Source organism: Myotis nattereri (assembly GCF_964212035.1).
Source record: "Myotis nattereri genome assembly, chromosome: 10".
Classification (NCBI taxonomy): domain Eukaryota; kingdom Metazoa; phylum Chordata; class Mammalia; order Chiroptera; family Vespertilionidae; genus Myotis; species Myotis nattereri.
In genome coordinates, this window is record NC_138085.1 from 59,626,412 (window position 1) to 59,647,928 (window position 21,517).

The 21,517-nt window shown below is 47.7% G+C and overlaps 1 protein-coding gene across 2 annotated transcripts in view; it reads right to left on the reverse strand.

Moving 5' to 3' along the window:
• The window catches only part of EPAS1 (endothelial PAS domain protein 1), an 81,538-nt gene extending 73,897 nt beyond the window's left edge, over window positions 1-7,641 (reverse strand). For both annotated transcript variants that reach the window (XM_081100551.1, XM_081100550.1), the window contains exon 1: window positions 7,090-7,641. In XM_081100551.1, the coding sequence (XP_080956677.1) occupies window positions 7,090-7,115 (26 nt within the window). In that variant the 5' untranslated portion in view covers window positions 7,116-7,641. The remainder of the gene's footprint in view (window positions 1-7,089) is intronic.
• Between the last annotated feature and the right edge of the window lie 13,876 nt (window positions 7,642-21,517).

The following is a 21,517-nucleotide window of genomic DNA, read 5'->3' on the forward strand; positions in this document are numbered from 1 at the left end:
ATATAATAAGAATTTTGCTAATGTACAAGTAGCCTCTAGAAAGAGCCTAAGGCAGTCAAGCAAACCAGTATTTCTTGAGGAATCAGATGAAACAACCAGGCCACTTAGAAGTAGATAACATTCCGGTCCATTCCACAACTGTTTCCTCAGCTCCAGAGATCTCCGAGGGCCTTGCCACGCTTCTTGCTTGCAGACCACTGCCAATTGCAGGACAAGACAACTAGCACCAAATTACACCCAACCTCTACTTGAACATCACAGAGTTGTGAGCGGCATGCACCCATGCATGACTACCACACCCACGGTGATGTGCAATTGCCACCATGGCTTGCTTCTCTTGGTGCTGTATGTGTCTGTGCAATTGTTTCACAGCTCTGCAAACACTCACGATGACTTCTAGGTTCACAATGCAGAGGCCAATGGGGTGACGGCTGTGAAAGCTCTGGGCTCATGAGAGAAAGGGCTCTGTAAAAACGCAACATTATTATTGCAACAACGACAGCTATTCTTTATTCCCCTATCCATTCTTTCCTTCCTGTGCTTGCAATTTCAAAAGATCAAAAGAGCCAGAGGAAGTCTTGTGCATCTTGATTTGGAGATGGTTCTTCAGAAGCCACAGAGGAAGGCTTCTAACAGGTTCTCCTGCACAATGGAGTCCGAAGGCTAAAGTAATTATTGAAGTCTTGCCACCAGCTAAGGGCGGAAGGTGGAAAGCTTTGAACTTCTTAAGGGCAAGAAGGAACTGCCTCCTGCCAGAGTTGAGGAAAGTCCATGAAAAATAAAATCCACGAAATTTCCAGGACTGCCAATTCCACCCTTCAGATCTTCAATCCCTGTCTGAGTGTAAGGTTCAATACGAGTGATGAGTCATAAAAGGGAAAGTAACTATAATAATTATAAATCCAACAACAAAAGCAGTTATCATTTATGGAGTACTTACCACGAGTCAGGAATGATAATAAATACTTTACAGATATCTTAAAGAAGGTAAGGCGATGTGCATCACTGGTTAAGAGTATAGACCTGTTCAAATCCTAGCTCAGCCCATACTACCTGTTTGACCTTTGGCAATTCTCCTTTCTTTTTTTCTTTTCTTTCTTTTTTCTCAAATTTAATTTAATTTCATTTTTTCCATCTCCATTTATCTCCTCTATGCCCTCTTCTACCGCCCCTACCCTCTACCTCCACAATCACCACACTGCTGTCCATGTTCATGAGTTTGCTCTTTTTTTTTTTTCTTTTTTGCTATAGTTCAGTTTTCCCTTCAGTAAAATGGGGATAATAACAGGGCATATCTCACAAGGTTGTTATTAGGATTAAAAGTTAATCCATGTAAAGTTCTAAGGACAGTGCCAACACAAATAAGACTAAGTGTTCGGGGGTTTTTTTGTTTCGTCCTATCACATATATAATTTTCCCCTAGGACACACACATGCATTCCTTGCGCATAAAATGACCTCCCAGTAACTGTGCAGGGCCCTCAGCTCCCTTTCCTCCCAGGACTGAGGGCAGACGTGGGGTACAGGTAAGGTGAGGTTGCACCGCAGCACCTGTACTCGATGCGCACACCAACCCTCACATCAGAAGTGTTTGGGACCCAAACAGAAAGACACTGAAATGTAAGGCAGTCACCGAGTCTAAGAGCCAGAGCCTGCCTTTCCCAGATCATGAGCCTCTGAAAGGCTATTTAGAGCTGCACAGACTTCCCTCAGAGGGAGAAAACACACACATACTTATATACATAATACCTTGCGTGAATTTCAAAGGCTCACAGACCATCCTCTGAAGCCCATTCATAAAGTCCAACTTAAGAAGCTCCCTCTCCTTTGGCCTTCCTGGTCATGGTTGCCTCCACAGTGGTACCAGAACCTCGAGCCCTCTCATTCCTGGAGCCATTCCTATCAGATGACTCCTTCCGTGCCCAGAACAAGTGTGTAGAGAACAGCAAACATTCATTCATCACTGGGGGTCTTTCTGACTATGGTGTCGAAGTACATGACAAGGAATACTCTTGAACCCTCCAGCTTTTTCTTTACTCTCATTATCCCCGACACTGACTACCCGAATTTGACCTGCCCTCAGAGCCAGTCTTTATGCTGGTGGTCAGCACGTATCCTGGGTGATTCCAGGGAAAACTATGAACCAACCCTCCCACCCCCAAACACACACAATACTTTTTAATAATCATGTATGCTTGTGTGGATGGTTACAACTGCCTGAAATGCTACTGAGAGCATCTTACCTTTAGCTTCAAAAGATTTAATCCCAACAGAAAATTCACCTGTAAGCTGCCAGCTACCTAGAGTTTTATTTAAACTCCCTGGTATGTCTTTCCCCCCATCCCTGACCAAACTAAGCAATTTGAAGACAAGGACCACCTCCCCTATTCCTTAGTTTCCTCTTCGATCTTTTATCCAGAATAAGAGTAGGTGTTCAATAGATATTTGTTGTCTTATTGATTTATATCATGGTGTGAATGGCAGAGCTGGTTTTCATCATGAGAACAGACAGCATAGTACTGGGCAGGGGAGGGTATCAGGAGCCCAGTGAGCAAACTTTGCTAAGTTGACATTATTGGGAAAAGCCTGCCTGTTATGCATCAGCAGTGATGGTCAGTACTAAGAGCAACACGGAAGATTCATTAGGCTAAAATGAAAAGCTGGTATGGAATAGAAATGGGAAAAATATAAAAAAAGTGAATACTACTAGATAGATTTCCTGAGAAGTAGAAAAGCCTAAATCTTGAGATAATTAATGACAGTAAATATTTTCAAATGTATTGGGCTAAAGTCTTGGAGCACTAAGATGATCTGATTGGTCCTTTCTATGTGTAAACATTTTATACAATAGATTCCTAGAAAGTTAGGATCACCCTACACATACACACACACACACGAGAGAGAGAGAGAGAGAGAGAGAGAGAGAGAGAGAGAGAGAGAGGATGAACTATTGATTGATTTACATTTGAAGTGAATTAAACAGTTTTAGTCTTGTGGTTTTCATTTCTAGTGAAAATGCCACCTAACTCAATATAGGAATCAATCTAATAGCTGCTTGGATGTCTCCTCTGACTGGGAGCTCTCCATTTCACAAAGCCCTCTGCTCCAATGGGGAGGAGACCTTTCATTGTTTTTGTTTAATGAGCTCCACATATAAGAAAAGTTTTTTCTAAGTGAAATACAGGGAGAGCACTAAAGCAATGAATTCATACTTCCCAGAGTTTATAGACACTGGGACCAAAACCAACTCGACTCCCCGCGCCCCCCCATTTTTTTTTTGTTTGTTTGTTTTTTTGCAAAAAGCAAACAGAATCCCTCCTGGTGCAGCCTGAAGTCTTTTATAATCTAGCAAAGCAAGTCTCCTCTAAGGTTCAGCGTTTGGGGAAGGTGGGCACTGTAATCCTTTGGAACTGTCTAAAGCAGCGGTTCTCAACCTGTGGGTTGCCAACGTGTGGGTCGCGACCCCTTTGGGGGTTGAACGACCCTTTCACAGGGGTTGCCTAAGACCATCGGAAAATACATATATAATTACATATTGTTTTTGTGATGAATCACTATGCTTTAATTATGTTCAATTTGTAACAATGAAATTGGCGGTCACCACAACATGAGGAACTGTATTAAAGGGTCGCGGCATTAGGAAGGTTGAGAACCACTGGTCTAGAGCAAGCATGTCAAACTCAAAAGCTAACACAGGCCAAATAAACGAGGCATGCGGCCTGTGGGCCACGGGTTTGACATGCTTGGTCTAGGCACTTCAGGACTGGAGGTACTATTTTGCCAACAATAGGAAAATACATACTTAGTTGAAAGTAATAAACCAGGGTTCTAATTCTTACCAGAGCTAACTTTCCTTGTGACTGGAGGTCACGTCATCTCTCTGAGCCTCCATGATCTATCCAGAAAGGGAAACATTTGACTAGATGATTTCCACGGTCCTAATAAAATAATTCTAAGCTCCATCAGTGACACTGAAAAAAGCTGTTAGCCACAGCATTCTTTTGAACTTCATGAGAGCTGTACAAATTAAATGTTAAAATGCCTGAACCTACATCCATTCTTTAACCCTGAATTCTGATAATGCAACAGAGACAAGTCAAATGCTGAAGGGATATTTATAGAAGATATACGTAAATTGAGAAAACCTACCCACCAATATTTCTGCCTTCAGTATTGGAGAAAACTGGACTTGGGTTTTATTTTAGCAGAGGAACAACGTCGTCCAGCTGGCAGGGAGGGGAGGAGATAGTTTGAAAACTTCTGATCAAGGTGTCTCCGATTCCTTCCAGCACTGGCCCCACACTCAGTACTCTAAGCCTTCCTTGGAGAAGGTGTTCTGAGCTGGGTCTGGCTTTGGGGATGGTCTTTGATCCCTGACTATACAAGGATCTCGTTTACATTCACTGGAACCACTTTCCCATCTCCAGGTACCTAAAAACCTCCAGACTCTTTTCTCTCCCAGGGAAGAGATTCAGAAATTGTCTTATCGGAAGGTTAGACACCCAGACACTTGCCAGCTCTTCATGGAATCAGGAACCTTGATTCATGAGGCTTCCACTTCACTCCTGACGTATCAGTGCCGAGAGGTGAGGGCAGCACCCTTACCACCCTTCACTTGACCATCTCTGATATCAACGGGAATGCCACTAACACCCAAAAAGTGCCCTTTGATACCTTCTATCAAGGCCAGCCGGCCAGCCAACTCTTAGAAAGCAAACTCTTTATTATGAAACATTAGCATACCCATCAACACACGAACATTTTGGAACAACATGATCCTGCCCACTTCTTGAAGGGCTGTTAGAAGGAACATTGCAAGTATCCGTGCATCTTGAATTTGGGGGAAGAAATGGCTCTGCTGAACCATAAGAATCAAAACTGTTAAGAATTAATGTGCAGAATCACCATCCGAGAGCCCTCATGGCAGGCAGCACACTGCACTTGGAGAACCGCTTACGTGTCACACTAACTTTCAGTGTATCAGTTCACATATTTTAATTACACCTCTGTCCTGTAAGGAGCCTGCACCAGCAAACAGAGCCAGGCATGAAAAGTAAATATGACTCTACACAATTAGCCTAACAAGAATTAGACAACCCTTCCAGGTACTCTGGATGGTGAGGGGCATGCCCTCTGCCTTGCCAGTCTGCGACACAAAAATCAAGGGAAGTCGCAAAGGGCAGGCACACTGGGTGCTGTAGCCGAAGGGGCCTCCTAGGCAACTGGTAGGCAATCCTGGCAGTGGTTTTCACGAATAATTCAGTCTGATTACCCCACTTTTTCCTGCCCCTTATGGTTGCCTGTATCTTTAATGAAGGAGGCACTACGGCCAGCTGTGTTGAAATAATTTACCCAAGTTTCTTGTGACAATTAATACACATAATAGCACAGAACCCGCGCTGAGCCACATGGGGAAGTTGACACTTCGAATATCTGTCAGGATTACCTTCTTCGATCCAGTCCCCCATCCTGACATTCACCAAGAGGCATCACAGTTGTAAATGTACAGTAAGTTCCTGCGTCTGCTCAGGGGCCTAGAGTGTATGCATGGGAACTGACTCTAATTTTGTTTTTTGATTGTTCGGTCATTATTATTGGTATTTTTAATTAGGATACATTGGTTTTACAAAATGTGTCAGAATCTTAAACTCTCCTCCCTGCCTCACTGGGCTCTGAGGCCTCAGGGGCGCGGTCTGGGGGCTCAGGGTGGCTGGGCCAAAGCTTCCTCTCCCATCTCAGGCCCGGGGGGCGCCACAGTGATGCAGGAGGGGGAGCTGCGGGTCTGGAAGAGGGAGCGGGCTCAGCCCCCTGCTCCCAGCGATCAGAGAGCGAAGGGTCAGGGCGCCAGTCCAGAACAGGCGCATTTCACTCCCTTTTATCAAATTCTTATCGGTGCGCCGAGGTGGGAACCGCAGCTTTCCACACGGTTTTTGGCTCTGATCTCCAAGTGGAAGTCAGAACAGGAGCAAATCAGCACAGGCACTGAGCTCTTTGGGCCCCCAGCTCGAGGCCAGTCACCCCCTCCCTTTGTCGCTGCGGCTCTCATCCCAGGCCAGAAGCTCATCTCCGAGGCTTAGGCCTTTCAACAGGCGGTGCGTTCCATTCCGGTCCCCCAAGCAGCTCTACCAGGCTGCCTGCAAGCGCGGCGCTGAAAGTTCCAGCCGCCGGGGCAGCACCAGTGGAGATAGAAGTGAGGCCAGGCGGCCCGCGGTGCACGATTAGGGAAGAAAGCGGTACCCAGGTCAGTGCGGCCCCGCGCTGCGCTCTCAGCCTGGCTGGGCGAGGGCCGGGCGGGGAGCGGCCGGGAGGGGGCGGGAGGGCAGTGAGTGTTGGCCGGAGTGGCCTCTCACCCAGTGCCTAGAGAGGCTTGTGAGGGCCGGCAGCAGACAGATCGCGGCTGCCCTTCTCTGTCCTCGGGAGAGAAACACTGGGACCAGCCGGGAGCTCCCGGTGTAGCCATCACCTCGCCGCGCACCAAGACACCTGCCCCGGCGAGGGAGCCGGGTTCGCCACCCGCCTCTCACGGAGTCAAGATGCGGGAGGATATCAGGCAAGGAGTTTCTCCAAACTTCGGTGGGATCTGGAGGCCCGGAGTGGGGGCCCTTTGCTGCATCCTGGCCCCTGCGCTCCGCCTCCGACCCCTCGCCAGTTTGGGGCGCAGAGAGAACACAGCAACCCGTTTGGAAGGACCCAAAGGGTCCGACGTGGATACTGCCCCGCATGCGAGAGTCGAAAGTTGTTGACCTGAGTTAAATCAGCCTAGAAAACCATTTCCACCTGCGGGCGCGGGGAGTCCGGGGCCGCGGGAGCTCCTCCGACCCGCAGGGCCATCTCCCTCGGCCTCCTGGCCTCCGTGCGCGCTCGGATTCCCGCTTCCTTCGGGCTACAGAACTCTCCACTGCGAAGCTGCAGCACCGCGTCCCCAGACGGAGCACCTGCTCCCCTCTCCCCTCAAAAAACCTCCCAAATCTATCCTCGGGCCTCGCAGACCTTTCTGCACGGCTCCCCCCGCTGCCCTCCGCCGCGCCGGCGCCGCGAAGCCCGGCCACCCCTTCGGACGAGCTCCCCGGCCGGTCCGCCGCCCGCTTACCTTTTCTTCTCCTTGTCAGCTGTCATTGTCGCCGTGGCCCTTGCCGACGCCGAGCGCGGTGGGAGCTGCAGCCGCTGCCTTCGCGGGCGCCCTGGCGCTCTCCCCGAGGTCCGGCCGGTGTGAAAGGTCCTGAGTGCTCGCAGGCCCGCGAGCCCCACACGGCCAGGTGGAAGTTTGCGGGCGGCTGGCGAGGTGCGGGGCAGGGAGTGGAGAAAGGTGACAGGGAGGAACCTGCGCCGGGAGGCGGGGTCAGGGAAGGGAGTGGGAGGAGGTTGTCAAACGCCAGAAAGAGGGCAGCGAGGAGGGCACCGACGTTCCTTCTTTCCTAGGCGTCTCTTTCCAAGGCAGAGAGGTGGCCCCGACGCCCACAGTCAGGAGGATCCGGGGCGCAGGCCGAGAGGACCATACAGTCTCAGGACACTGCCGAGGATTGTACGGCCGGCTCAGGGCGCGGGGCGGGAGCGCAGCGGGCGCCGGAGCAGTGCTGCGGGCCGCTCCCGAAGGTCTGCTTCCCCGGGCTGCCTACCCCCCACTTTAAAAACTCCGGCGGCCCACGCGGGGGAGGCACGGGCAGTGCGGCCCCGGGGGTGCGGGGCGGGCGCCTCGAGGGGCCCCGCCCGCGGAGCACGGGCAGCCCACTGGCCCCGGCCAATGGCGAGGCGCCGCTGCCCGGACCACGGCCCGCCCCCCGCCCCGGCGCCGGTTCCGCCGCGGCCCGCCCACCCCGCCACCTCCCCCCGCAGCTGCGGGAGTTGTTTATGAGGTTGGCAGGTAGCGAGGTGGGACTCCGCGCCAGGTAGGGGCCGTGTGTGTGTGCGGGCCAGGCGACCGCAACACGTCGGTCCCTGGGAGTGCGCCTCCGCGCGGGTGCCCTCCCGCCCCCGCCGTGCCCTTGGGGCGAGGGCCGGGCGCGAGTGCCGGGAGAGAGCCCATCGGCAAGTCCCGGCCCGCTGCCTGGACGCTAAGGCCGGGTGGGGACAATTCCGAGGGGGCCAGCTGCTGCGCTGGGGGCCCAGGCGCTGCGCTTTTTTCTTTTTTTCTCTCGGCTGAACGCCCTGACTTTGCCTTTTGGGAAAAGAGACAGGGAAACCGATCACCTGCTCCTGTCGGGTCTGGGGAAACAGTGTAGTGAAAGTGGTGGGGCTGCGCCTGCTCTGCTGTCCTCGTGGCTTGCGGGGTGGTGCTAGGAGGTATACCGGCTTTGAGTGGGATGAGGGAGAAGAGGGCCTCGGAACCGGAACCGACTGGTCTGTCAAACCCTGCTCATAACTCCTGGCCACCCGGCCCGTTCAGAATTGGACAAGCGAGTTCGGCTTCCCTGTGTTATCATGGGGAAAGAGTTGACACCGTGTCCTCCAATCACGAGACCGCAGGCCTGCCTGATGTGCCCGCGGAGTCGGACTGGAGGCTGCGAGTGTCCGGTGTGGGTACATGGAAGCTCTAAAGGGCAGGTGGCTCGAGCGCAGGGATATCTCAGCTGCGCTTTAAATGCTGCCTTCACCCGCCCCTGCGCCCCTGCCCTGTGCTCAGCTACTGTCCCAAGAATCCCACCCCATTCCCTACCTATGTGAGGGGGCTCCAGCAGGGGTATCTCGGGGAGGCTCTTAGCCTCTGAAGCTCTGAGAGGGCCCAAAGGCTTCACAGATCAGAGTAGAGAAAGCAAGGGCCAGGGAAGTGGTCCTCCCTGGGACTGGAAACTGTGCTGCGCCTTTCCCCGCTTCACTTCACCACAAGATTCCACTCATACGCAGTAGCTAAAGTAGCCATTCCTAGAAACAGAGTAGAAAGGTGGTTATCAGGGGCTGAGGGGGGCCAGGGGAAGGGGTGGGAAGAAGTGTTCAACAGGTATATAGTTCCAGTGTCACAAGATAAAATAAGTTCTAGAGATCTGTTGCACCACAACGGGAGTATATTTATTGTACACTTAAAAAATTGTTAAGATAGTAAATTTAAGGCTGTGTATTTTTACAATACAAAAAGAAAAAATAACCTAAGTGGAATTTGGGGAGTATAGTTTTGTGTCACCACCAAAATACAAAATAAACACCTATTTTTCCCTTGCACATAGTAACAGAGAAAAGGGTATCTTTCACAAGCCTCTGGAAAAGCAGAATTAGGGAGAGATGAAAAAAACCTGGAAAGAATTGGGGACTCAGGCACATTTTCTCATTTTCCTAGAACCAATGGGAACTGTGCATGCAGACTTTAAAATCAAATGTCAGGCATCCAAACAAAAATTGCAAATTTCTCTAGGGAGCCATTTCTTGGGACTGGTGGGTTTCAAAAAAATGGGGTGACTTCGTATTGGGCTTCTCCAGCCAGCTGATCCTAATGGACACATTTATCTCAATGAGGAATTCAAATTGGTAAGACAAGGTGCTCCCTTAATCAGCAATAAGCTTACTCATCTCACTTGGGGCTGGAGTGGGAGAAGAAACAGGTTCTTTTCCAGGTCCCCAAAGGAAAGAAAGGTTTAAAAGGAAAGAAAGAAGAAAGGTGAAAGGTCACTGAAGAACACAGCAGCCATATTAATATAGCTCCTTCCCGTGGCCAGCCTGCCCATCTTTCTAATTGGGATTGTGCCCTCTAAGCAAAAGGTCCCAAGCTATGACAAACAATTGGACAGATTTTGTGGAAATCCCAGTGAGTAACTTTGAAGTTTGGGATTTTGGCAGTGTCAGGAGAATCACACAAAGCCTGTATAATTCCCAGAAGTCTTGGACCCAGCCTTGCTTAGAGCATAGCCGAGGGGCCCAATGACCTCTTAAGACTTCTTCCAGGATCCAGTTCAACAAACTTTGCAGGAAGGAGCTGGGAGTATAAACCAGACAAAGGCTTAGCGGCTAGCAGTGGTTCTCAACCTTCTGGCCCTTTAAAGACAGTTTCTCATGTTGTGACCCAAGCATAAAATTATTTTCGTTGCTACTTCATCACTGTAATGTTGCTACTGTTATGAATCGTCATGTAAATATCTGATATGCAGGATGGTCTTAGGCGACCCCTGTGAAAGGGTCGTTCGACCGCCAAAGGGGTCGCAACCCACAGGTTGAGAACCGCTGGGATAGAGTGTCCCATTTTACTTGTTAAAGCCCATGGAGAACTAAAGAAGAAACGCTTTAAGAGATGATGAGAAAGCTGGGTCCCAGGACTTACTAGTAGTGTCTCTGGAGACATGGATGTGTTAGCCATAGAGGGCAGCAGAGGGCACCGCTAAGCCAAGCTCCCAGCTGCTTAAAGCTGGGACGGACTGCCCATCTCCCAGCTAATCTCTTCACCTGTCTCCCTACGCTGGTCGCTGGTGGGGACTGCTCAGAGACAAAGGCCATGGCAGCAGGGAAATGCCCGCTTGTTTTAACAGAGGACAAGACTGGGTCTCTAGCTTCCTCTCTCCTCCATAGAGCACCCTTAGGAGCGTGGCATGAAGATAAGGACTTAGTTTACAAGCTTGGTAGAGAGGCAGCAACTGGGATGAAGTGGGCAGGTGGGAGAAAGAGGGCGTCAGTCATCCCATCAACATACAGGCAGGATGGTCCAGGATGTGGTTGGAAATCAAGCTGGGATGGATTGGATCTAACAGCAGAAGAGATTTTGGCTATTTCTTCCCTGTTTTACAATTTTCAGTGCAGTGAAGCAAGGAAGGCTCCTGGGTGAAAAAGAGGGTCTCATGCCAGTCCCTGCACTAGGATTCTGCAACTGGCCCTGGTCTGGCCATTTAGTTGGTTTTGGGCTGGCGAGAGCATGCAGGCCAGGGAGTGGAGGTGGAGGAAAGGCCTATCTGGCAGAAGCCATGGTTCCTCCTTTATTGAAATGCTTTCACCGAGTCACCCCCTTCCCTCACACTTGCATGTTATTCCCTCAAAACAAAACCAGCTCTTAAATGGTGACTACCCAAAATCTCTCCCTGTCACTGAACTCCAGGGCAGGAAACCATACTCCCTGTGTTGGGCCTCAGGCCAAAGCTGTGGGATATTTCACAGAGACATAAACTTTAGCTACCATGAAATGCCGTGGCAAATCCAGAAGTTGTCTTCTTTCCAAAAGAGTTCTGTGACGCTTATTGAGAAAAGGGTAAAGCTTTGTTTCCCCTCTACTGATAAGGATCCCGTTTTAAAGAACCACAGCGCCACCCACCCCTCATACCTGGATTATCAATAACATAGAGACTAATGTCTTCCATTCCTAAATTTGGGGATGAGATTTTGGTCCATGAAAGGTCTTGTCTGTTTTTCATTCTGTCATTCAACTAAGAGGAAAGGAGTCATTGGCCCATGGGAGACTAGAAGGCATCCATCTGCTGGAAAAGAGAGCCAGCTGCCTCCTTCCCTCCAGGAGCAAACAATTTAGTTGTATACACACTGCATTTCCCAGATTATGCCTACACATTTACTCACTTTTTAAGGCTTCCGAAATCAATAAGCACCTTTTAATGTAGATTTCAAAACTATTTTTTAAATTCATATATGTAATTTATAGATTCTTTTTTATTTAAACTTTTATTAAATTCAGAGAAGAAGAAAGAGGGAGAGAGAGAGATAGAAACATCAATGATGAGAGGGAATCATTGATCAGCTGCCTCCTGCACGTCCCCCCCCCTCCCACCCCCCTTACTGGGGATCAAGCCTGCAACCCAGGCATGTCCCTTTGACTGGAATCGAACCTGGGACCTGCAAGCCAAGGCTCTATCCACTGAGCCAAACCAGCTTGGGACAATTTATAGATTCTTAATTAAAATAATATAAAAAGTGAGAGCAAAAATCATATAATTTAAACAATAGGTGTTGTGGGAATTTGGTGGTGGTAGGTGGAAAGGTGGAGTGAGTGAGTGAGTGAGTGAGTGAGTGAGTGTGAAAGCAGAAAAAGCTACAGTCCCAGCCATGTCCACTGCTAGGACTAAGAAACGACTTACCAGTCTTCCAGGCTGGAAGGTGATATCTCTGGGGTGTTAAAATATCTCCCATGTGAGAGGAATGGCCAATAGGAGGGACATACCAGCCCCACCTTAGAGAGAAAAAGGCACAACAGAAATGAAGGTGCTACAGTGAGTAAAGAATAATGACATTGGGCCTGCAGCCTAGATCACTAAGAATGATACTGAGTGGGGACAGAGATACCCTTCCCACTCCTGTAGTGTGTCTTCAGCCTTTAACGAGGGTTAAAATGGGACTTTTTCTAGCTCGGTTTCCACTGAGGTCCCAAGACATTGGCCTGCCCTCGGGGGGGAGGGAGGGGGGATCTTTGACAACAGCACTTGGGGGAGAATGTCCTTCATTCCTGAAGCGTGATCTAGGCAGCATCACAAGATCTAGCACAGCACACACTGTCTGCAGAAGAGATGGTTATCTACGGGAGGAAACCCATCTAGGATATTTAAGGGGATCCTTCCATGTAAGCTTCTTCAAATAGATCTCAGTGGAAGAAGGTGGAGGTGCCATTGGCGGTCGATCACAGTGGCTGACTGAAGGAAGATCAACGGGGGAAAAGTCAAAGAACCCACTAAGACACCAACAAGGGAAACAGCTGCTATGGCCAGAGAAAACCAGAGATTATGCCCATGGTAGCAAAAAACAACAAAGCTTTCTTACTCCTTAGGTAGACTATTAGGGGGATGGGAGCAGAGGTGCTAGGGGAGGAAATATCTTAGGATCCTTAATGCCTAACAGTGCACCTGGCATAAAATGGTCACTCGGTAAATGCGACCAAATGAATGTGTGAATGTATCAACAAATGAACAAATGACTGTACCCATCAAGATTCTAAGTTGCAAGTAACAGACACCATCTCTCCTCCTGTCCACACAGGCTGAAAGAGGTCTGAGTTGGGGAAGACAGAGCTTTAATTTAGGATAAAGCTTAAGAGTTTTCATTATTACGCTGAACTCGTACTTGATTAAGTGTGAGCAAAGGAATGTCTATTTTTATTATTTAAGAGTGATTAGAAAATTCTTGGGTCCTAAATGAGGTTTTATGCAAAGTGGGAATGCAATAATCCAGGGAATAGTCTACTTAAAAGTTTAATGGGAGAAAATAATAACGTTGCTTTCTAATTGTACCGTACAAATCCTACTTGTTCAAGATAACTACTCCAGGGGCCTTTGGGCCCCTTCAAGTCTGTGCATGAGGATGATGTCAGAAGCCACAACAATCTGGTGACTCATTGGAAGAGACTCAAGAAATGGCCCAGAAAAAGAAAAAAGGTGGGCCCAGGAGGCTGTGGCAAGGATACTGACTCAATTTTAAAGGAGGCCTTAACTATGGACATCACAGGAAGTGCTGTGGAAGATTGGGAAGCAAATAGCAATCACAGATAAAAAAGAATGCTTCGGGGACTCCCAGAAATAAGTGATGGAGAGACCGCAAGAGGGAGGGGCATCATGCTGCGAGAGTCAGCCAAATGTTCAATGTGCACCATACATCTTGCACCATACATTTTCTTCATTCATTCATGGTAATGGACTTTTTTTTTTTTCTTCTTAGCCCCTTAGCATCTAGACCTTAGCATCTTTCTATGTTTGGGGAATAACTCACTTACGTTACACAACAAAGCCTTCCTTTCACTATAGATATAGAAAGTAAAAATGCCAGATATTCTCAGCCTCCCTGGAAACCTGGGTGTGAATGTGGACCCAGGTTATTTTTCTTTTTAAATATATATTTTATTGATTTCAGAGAGAGAGAGAGAGAGAGAGAGAGAGAGAGAGAGAGAGAGAGAGAGAGAAACATCAATGATGACAGAATCGTTGACCAGCTGCCTCCTGCACACCCCCTACTGGGGATGGAGCCTGCAACCCCGGGCATGGGCCCTGACCGGGAATTGAATAATGACTTCCAGGTTCATAGGTCAATGCTCAACCACTGGGCCACACTAGGAGGGCTGGACCCAGGTTTTTTGAATTAGATATATCTGCTCAGACTTTGAATCTCATGATTGAGGGAAACAGGCACCTTGCAAAGTGGGTGCCATCTCAGTGGCACCATGGGTTTGTTCCCAATAATCAGGTGGCCACGATGGCAGTAATGACACCAAAGTATAATGGTATTGCTCTGCAAACTGTAGAAGCATCTGTAGAACAGAGCACTGATGTCCTTGACTTGGGCAGCCTTTGGCTCAGTCTTCCACCAGAACAATCTTGTTCAGCCCAATTTTTAGAAAACGTGCATGCTTCTTTTATACTGAAATTTTTGCTCAATAACCACATGCATCAGAGGAAAATTTTCTGTGGATTCTAGAATCTCCTGAGTATGCCCCCTCTGAGCAAGGAGCCAATTATTATAGCCCTGACATTGGAGGGGACACTGTCTCTATATAGGGCCCTGGAAGTATAAATGGGTGGCTGTGGAGGCCATTGCATCTTGGGGAGGTGCAATAGGGTCAAAGACAAATCAAATTCTCCCCCCCCCCCCCACCAGTCCAACTCAGGGGTTATTTAACTGTGGGCACGAGGAAATCCCTACCTCTGGGAAGAGTGGACCTAGAGGAAGTGCCCAGCCCTGCGGGTTTCCATTCAATTATTGCCCTGGGCAACCCCGCCCCTCCCCTGCGCTCTGTGCCTGTTCCTTTTCTTCTTTTTCTCCTCTCCATTTCTTCTTTCCCCTTTGCCCATTCCTCTTTCCCAGTGAATATGTCATTTCTCTCCAGAAGTTTCTTTTGACTTTGAGGTTTTCAATGACCAGACTCTTCTCAGTCATGATGATCACAGGGATGAAGTCCTTTTCCATGAGTCTCTGCATAAGAAAAAGTAGAACCGGATGGGCCCCTGTCGCAGGCCTGGCTGGACTGCCCATGAAGAGCAGTAGGGAAAGGTGTGCAAGTGGAAGGTCATGCTCCAGCCCTTCCGTGGCTGGAAGCCACTCAGGCCAGTGCCAAGGAGCCTAGCACCATGCTCAGTCTGGGGGTGGTGCTGGAGAGGGCACGGGAACAACAGATCCTGGAGAGGTATGGCAGAGAGAGCTGGAGAGAAGGCATCAGAAACAAACAGATCCCATTCTTCCTACATTAATTTTTCTTCCAAATTAAAGGAAACCTGTCTTTCTTACAGGATGAAAAATTAAGTGAGACACGAGATGGGAAAAGCCTAAAACCCTATATAACAACAAGGGCTTGATCTGACTGAACTGGGTCCGTGTGAGCTAAAGTGCTCTGGACTAGAGTGAAACTGGAAGAGGAGGTGGTTTAAAGGTTTCCCTTTTCTCCTTTAGGCCCAGAAGTTTCTATATGGGAGGATGCTGTAGAGCCCACTGCGTGGGGCTTGGAGTCTGAAGCCTGGAGTCCAGGTTATGATCTCCACTTCTTAGATGACCACCACATCTCTGAGTCAACATCTCCCTCATCTGCAAGATGTCCCTAAGATTGTGAAGTAGACAGGATCAGATGCAATACAGTGCCCAGAAACATCTTATAAATTATAATACAACTAGTGGCCCGGTGCATGGATTCATGCACATTGAAAGGAAATTAATTAGAAGGAGGCTAGTGGGGCAGGGCTGGGTGAGAAGGACTGGACATGCACTGGAGCCAACCTCCCATGGTCCCTCCCTGGCCGGCCGCACCTGGATGGTGCTGTGGCTCGAAGGGCATCTGCAGTCACCGCAGCTCAGCAGTAAACCAGATTTGCGGCTGACAGTGCCCCAGCAACAACATAACCCACAGCTGAAGGTGGAATTGCATGGCTCTGAGAGGAATCAGGCTCCCTCCTCTCTGGTTCCGGGGTGTGTCATCCAAGAACCGTCACTGCCAAGTCACTGCAGCTCAGCAGCTCCTGCATTGAGCATCTGCCCCCTGGTGGTCAGTGTGCATCATACCTACTGGCCGGTCAGATGGTTGGACGGTCGCTTAGCCTTTAATACATACATATATATATATATATATATATATATATATATATATATATAGAGAGAGAGAGAGAGAGAGAGAGAGAGAGAGAGATAGATAGATAGATGTGGTTGTTAATATCCTATCAATATCATAGTTTCTTATATCATTATGGATCTCCGAAGGGAGAGCATCAGCAAGAGAGAATAGTCTCAAAATGGACTAAAAAAAAATGAAATCTTGCACACTGTGTTAATATAAATTCTGTATATTTCAAAGCTTAGTTTTTATTTGAGATTGTTTAAAATCAGTTTATATTAAAATTAACAGGCTTTTTTTTAGAGTCAGGAGGGATCCCTCTCCCCTGCTGTCTCTGCTATTACTAAATTAGCCTGCTCCCCTCCCCACCCTCTAAGGTTGGGCTCTTAGGTAAACTTCCTCCCCTTCTCCCTGAGCAGATGGGTGGGACAAGGTAAGCCTCTGGTTACATTTTTAAAATAGTGTTGAGAGAAGGAGGGAGGGAGGCCCACCTGACAGGATGGGCAGGTTCTTCTGCCTCCCTCCCTGCCTGTAGTCTCAAGGCAGACCCAGCGGCTGAGCCCCACACCCTGTCACCTTGTCACCCCAGAGGAGCTCACATTAGAGGGCACTGCACTGGCCCCACAGAGTCTTTCCACAAGAATCTGTCCTTCCCACTAATTTTCCCTTTTTTCCAGGGGCCTCCCCGACAAAGAAAGAAATCCCTTCTCCTAACATGGTTCCTTCACCTGTACCCCAGGCAGCCTCAGTCACCCAGCCATAATCAGCTAGGAGCTGGCCACACTGAAAGGATGGCTCTGTAGGGAAAGTGGATGGTGGGGGCCAGAGTCACCTCGGCCAGACTGAGATGTGGGTACAGGCTGTACATGGCACTCCCAGTGGCCCTGCCCTGGCCTTCTTCTGTGCTCCATAGCAGTGGTCGCCAACCTTTCAGACCTCACGGACCACCAGTTGTCCATGGACCCCTGGTTGGTGACCACTGAAGGGATCCAGGGCCCTAAGTCCCAGGCCCAGGGAAGGGAAGCAGTCAGGCCCTCTGGCTTTCCCATGGAGGCAGCCAAGCCCATGGCCTCACCCTCTTTCACTTTCTTTCTTTTTAAAAAATGTACTTTTATTGATTTCAGAGAGGAAGGGAGAGAGAGAGAGAGAGATAGAAACATCAGTGATGAGAGAGAATCATTTATCAGCTGTCTCCTGCATGTCCCACACTGGGGACCAAGCCTGCAACCCTGTTTTATATATATAACAACCACATCTATATATATAAAAGGCTAAGCGTGTGCCCTGACCAAGAATCAAACTGTGACCTCCTGGTTCAAGGGTTGACACTCAATCACTGAGTCACGCCAGCCAGGTCTCTTCCACTTTCTGTATACATAGTCCCTGCCTCACCCTAAGACCCTGGTTAACTCATTCCTCAGTGGCTGGCACTGTCCCTCCACTGGGCATAGATGTGGCTGTGTCTTGCTCTTGAATTAAGTTTGTACACTTCCTGCCTCCCCTGCCAGACTTCTCACCCAGGCCCTCAAATGATACTTGATGGGTGATTGGTTATTTGTCTTTTGGAGGACTGAATGACAAACCAACCCCAAGAGGTCTAAGCTTGCCCTCAATTATCTCTGGCTGGAGGGGTTCCCAGGATGCCTGGAGCGCTGGCCTGCATGGAAAGAATGATGGAGAAGCATAACGAATGCTTTAGGACTCTAAGCCTGAGGATGGAGCTCTTCAGGCCTTGGAAGTAGGCTGACCTAGGCCAATTCCCAGCTCTGGAATTCTTCTGAATCCTTGGACAAATCCATTACCTTCTTGAATATCAGTCACTGACACCTACTTGGAGGGGATTATGTGATGATTAAGTGAGCTTTAACACATAGCGCTTAGGCTAAAAACCACCTAAATACCACCCGAAGTGTACATGTGAATGAAGTCTGGCTTCTTACTGTTGTGTTTTGTTTTGCTTTCTGCTTTGTGCACACGTATTTTCAGAAAAATTATCTTCTGTTGGAATTCAACCTGCGGGGCCCGGGCTGGGTGCAGGGTGACATGTGTCACGTGCACTCTTTCCCAATCCACTGACAACAGGAGTTCTCTCAGCCCAGCGGCAGCACAGCTAGGCTGCCAGTATGTCCCCAAGGGTTTCTGCTGATTCCACGTCTCCCTGTGAGGAAACCAGGACAAGGTTCTTGCCCCTATTAGCCTGAGAGGAAATCACCCTGGAAGACAGTGAAGCAACTCAGCTGGCTTGAAGCTGGTCTCCAATCCCGATGTTGCTCTCACGCCTTCGCACAGGGCTGCCTTGGCCGTGGGGCAGGGCCACGCTCTCAGTGAGCTTTAACATAACATGGTGGGGCTGGTGTGACCAGTGACATCCAATCGAAAACTGTCTGATCAGCATGGATCAGGAGGAAAAGGATCCAGCTGGCACTGGGGTCACTCACTTGTTTGGCCTCCTTACCCAAACTAGCTAACCCGCCATGAGCAAGTGAAGTCTCAGAAGCCACAAGGTTCATGTAGAAAATTAACTCGAGTTATTATTGTACAGACTCCACTTAATCAATGGAATTTAGTGAGTGTTTACACCAAAGGGAAAAGAAAAATACCATGGCTTTTGCTTTTGTATAGCCCTTTGTTCTTTAAAAGTAACTTTTAAGTCAGCCTAGCACTGACTGCCACCCTGTCTCTATGATAGAAAGAGCGTAGACATGACCACTGGCATTTTAAGGACAGATAACACAGGAGACTAAGGGGCATATCTAAGATCACACACAGCATATTGAGGAATCCAGGGCTCCTATCTCTTAGTCTATTGTTTAGTTTTATTTGGTTTTCTCTTGCCACTGCTACAGACTATCCTCTACACAGCAGCCAGAGTCATCTTTCAAATCGCTAGGGAGATCCTGGCGCTCCCTTGTATGTACCTTATGTCCAATGGCTTCTCATTAGGGGCAGAGTACATTCCAGGTGCCTTACCTGGTGCAGCTGCTGCTCCTTCTCTAAGCTCCTCTTCTGCTCGCCTCTCGGGCTGTGCTGCTGCATTTGGCCCATGACCAGGCCTTTCTCATGCTGCCCCTTCTCCCTCGCCGGGTCTTCACAGCCTGCCTGCTTCTCATCAATCCCAGGGTCTTCCCAGACTTCCAGGCCTCTGAACTACTGGAATTTTTGCTCTCTGGAATCATGTTTGTTTCTTGTCTCTCACTGTCAGAGTATCAGCTTGGTGGGGTCAGGGATTTTGTTCACGCTTGAAGAAAAAGTAAAGAAATAAAATGGAGTCACGATAGTCCAACTGCTAAGTTACTAAAATCAAGTATTCTAAGATACTCTTTAATGGTCCTGGGAACCTAAACTTTGAACTTTTCAGTTGTTCATCAATGCCTGGAGATACATAAATTCCTGTAGATAACCCTCTGAAGGACTGAAGAAAGAAGGAAGAATTTAGCAAAAAATGCCCACATGTCCACGTTGCCTAACATTCATTATCCAGACCACAGCACATCTAGAAAATTATCATCTTGGACAATCCAGAGGCTAAGAATGCAGGACTCTCAAGAATGTACATCAGCTTTTCTTTCTTCTTTGCAACACTGGTTATTGCCTGGTTGTGTTTCCCGTTAGCAAATCCCAAGACCCTTGAATAAATCTTTGCCACTTATTTCCAGCTAAAGCCTCCTGACTCTTTACTGTTAGGTTGACATTTAAGACGTCAGGGTTGTATGATCTAAAGAACACTCTGCTTTCTGGTTCCACTATTGGATCCGGACAAGGTAATTGCTGGAGCCCTTTGTGCTCTGGGATTCCAGTGGTGCATTCTCTCAGTTCTAAACCTCCCTCCTTTGTTGAGGTTGAGATCTTTTATTCTTGGGTCCTCTGATACTGGTCTTTGTCATGGGGCATCCTCTTTCTAACTCTGCATGGGAAGGACAACCCCATTCTGGAACGCCTGCTGGATTTACTGTCCATCTTCTGGTAAATATTTGTTTTGATGGACTTCTGATACAAAGAACAATTTAGAATTACAGTGGCCCCTTTAGGGATCTTTGGAAATTCCAAAATTAGTATATTTACATGCACAATTAGAGAATCTTGGAAATGTTAAACAAGCTGAATGGGAAGCATTTTCGGTATATATTTAGAGGCCTTTAATAAGTTAAATGATTCAAATATCACCTAAACTTCTCATCTTTTTGTCCCACCATGTCAGCTTTTAGGGAGATTTGTCTTTAACATAGGACCTTTACCCTCTTACAAAAGTTCCCCAAAAGTTTCTTCCTCAGGAACTCTAATTATATATACAAACATTTTGGTTCCTCCTCTTGTGCTTTTTTTTAAAAAAAATAAAATGTATCAACTTAGCTAAATAATTTAAAAGTCTAATGGCCAATCAAGAAAACCTTTGTTTTAAATCCACCTGCAGGACCATCCCTCAAAAAAAGAATACCAAACCTCTAGGGAACAGTGGGATGCATTCTTTGATTAATATGCAGAAGCTTCTAAAAGACAAATGACTTTTGTAAAACAATCAGCTCAGTCCTAGGTGTTTGGCTCAGCATCGGCCTGCGGACTGAAGGGTCCCAGGTTTGATTCTGGCCAAGGGCACATGCCCCAGTTGCGGGCTCAGTTCCCAGTAGGGGGCGTGTAGGAGGTAGCCAATCAATGATTCTCATCATTGATGTTTCTATCTTTCTCTCCCTCTTCCTTTCTCTCTGAAATCAATAAAGAAATATATTTTTTAAAAAATCAGCTCAAAAAGGATCCTAAAAGAAACTTAAGCCATCTGAGCAGGTACTTTAAAATTTTTTACTGTTTCTCCCACTTGAAACCTGACAAAATATTTGAAAGGATTTAATAACTTTTTTTTTTTATCAGAAACTAGGCAAAACTGGAAGCTAAATATTCAAAGCCTAATAAAAATTTTTTTAAAAGAATAAAACCTCCTCCCCTGAGATAAAATAAAACTAAGTACTCAAAGGGAAAGAAACAAATTAGGAATGATACAGTTGTATGGGTAGATCACCCTATGATGTCACCTTAGTCAAAATGCAATTTGGGGGAATTGAGAGTAATTGTCCTTATCTTACAAATCTTGGTGAAACCAGAAATGTAACTCTAGCAGCAGTTCAAAACACACTTATCTTTACCATCCTCAATTCCTAACACTGAAGGGAGAAAAAATAGAAAATGAGGGATTTTTTTAAGCACAAACTGCCCCTCTGGCTCCAAGGCTCCTTACCAAGGACAAAAACAAATCTTGTCTTCTCCACAAATATTAATAAGAAAAAACTTAGCCATTTGAACTAGTAAACTTAACTTACTCCAACTGCTGTGATTAGTGGGGGGTGTTTTGTGCCATATTATACCGGTCTCATGGCTGAACTTTTATTTGCAATTTTAGTTACAGTTGACATACAATATTATATTAGTTTCAAATGTATAGCATAGTGGTTAGACATTTATATACCTTATGAAGTGCTCTCCCTGATAAGTCTAGTAACCCTGACACCATACAGTTATTATAATACTAGAGGCCCGATGCACAAAATTCATGCAAGAATAGGCCTTCCTTCCCCCGGCTGCTGGCACTGGG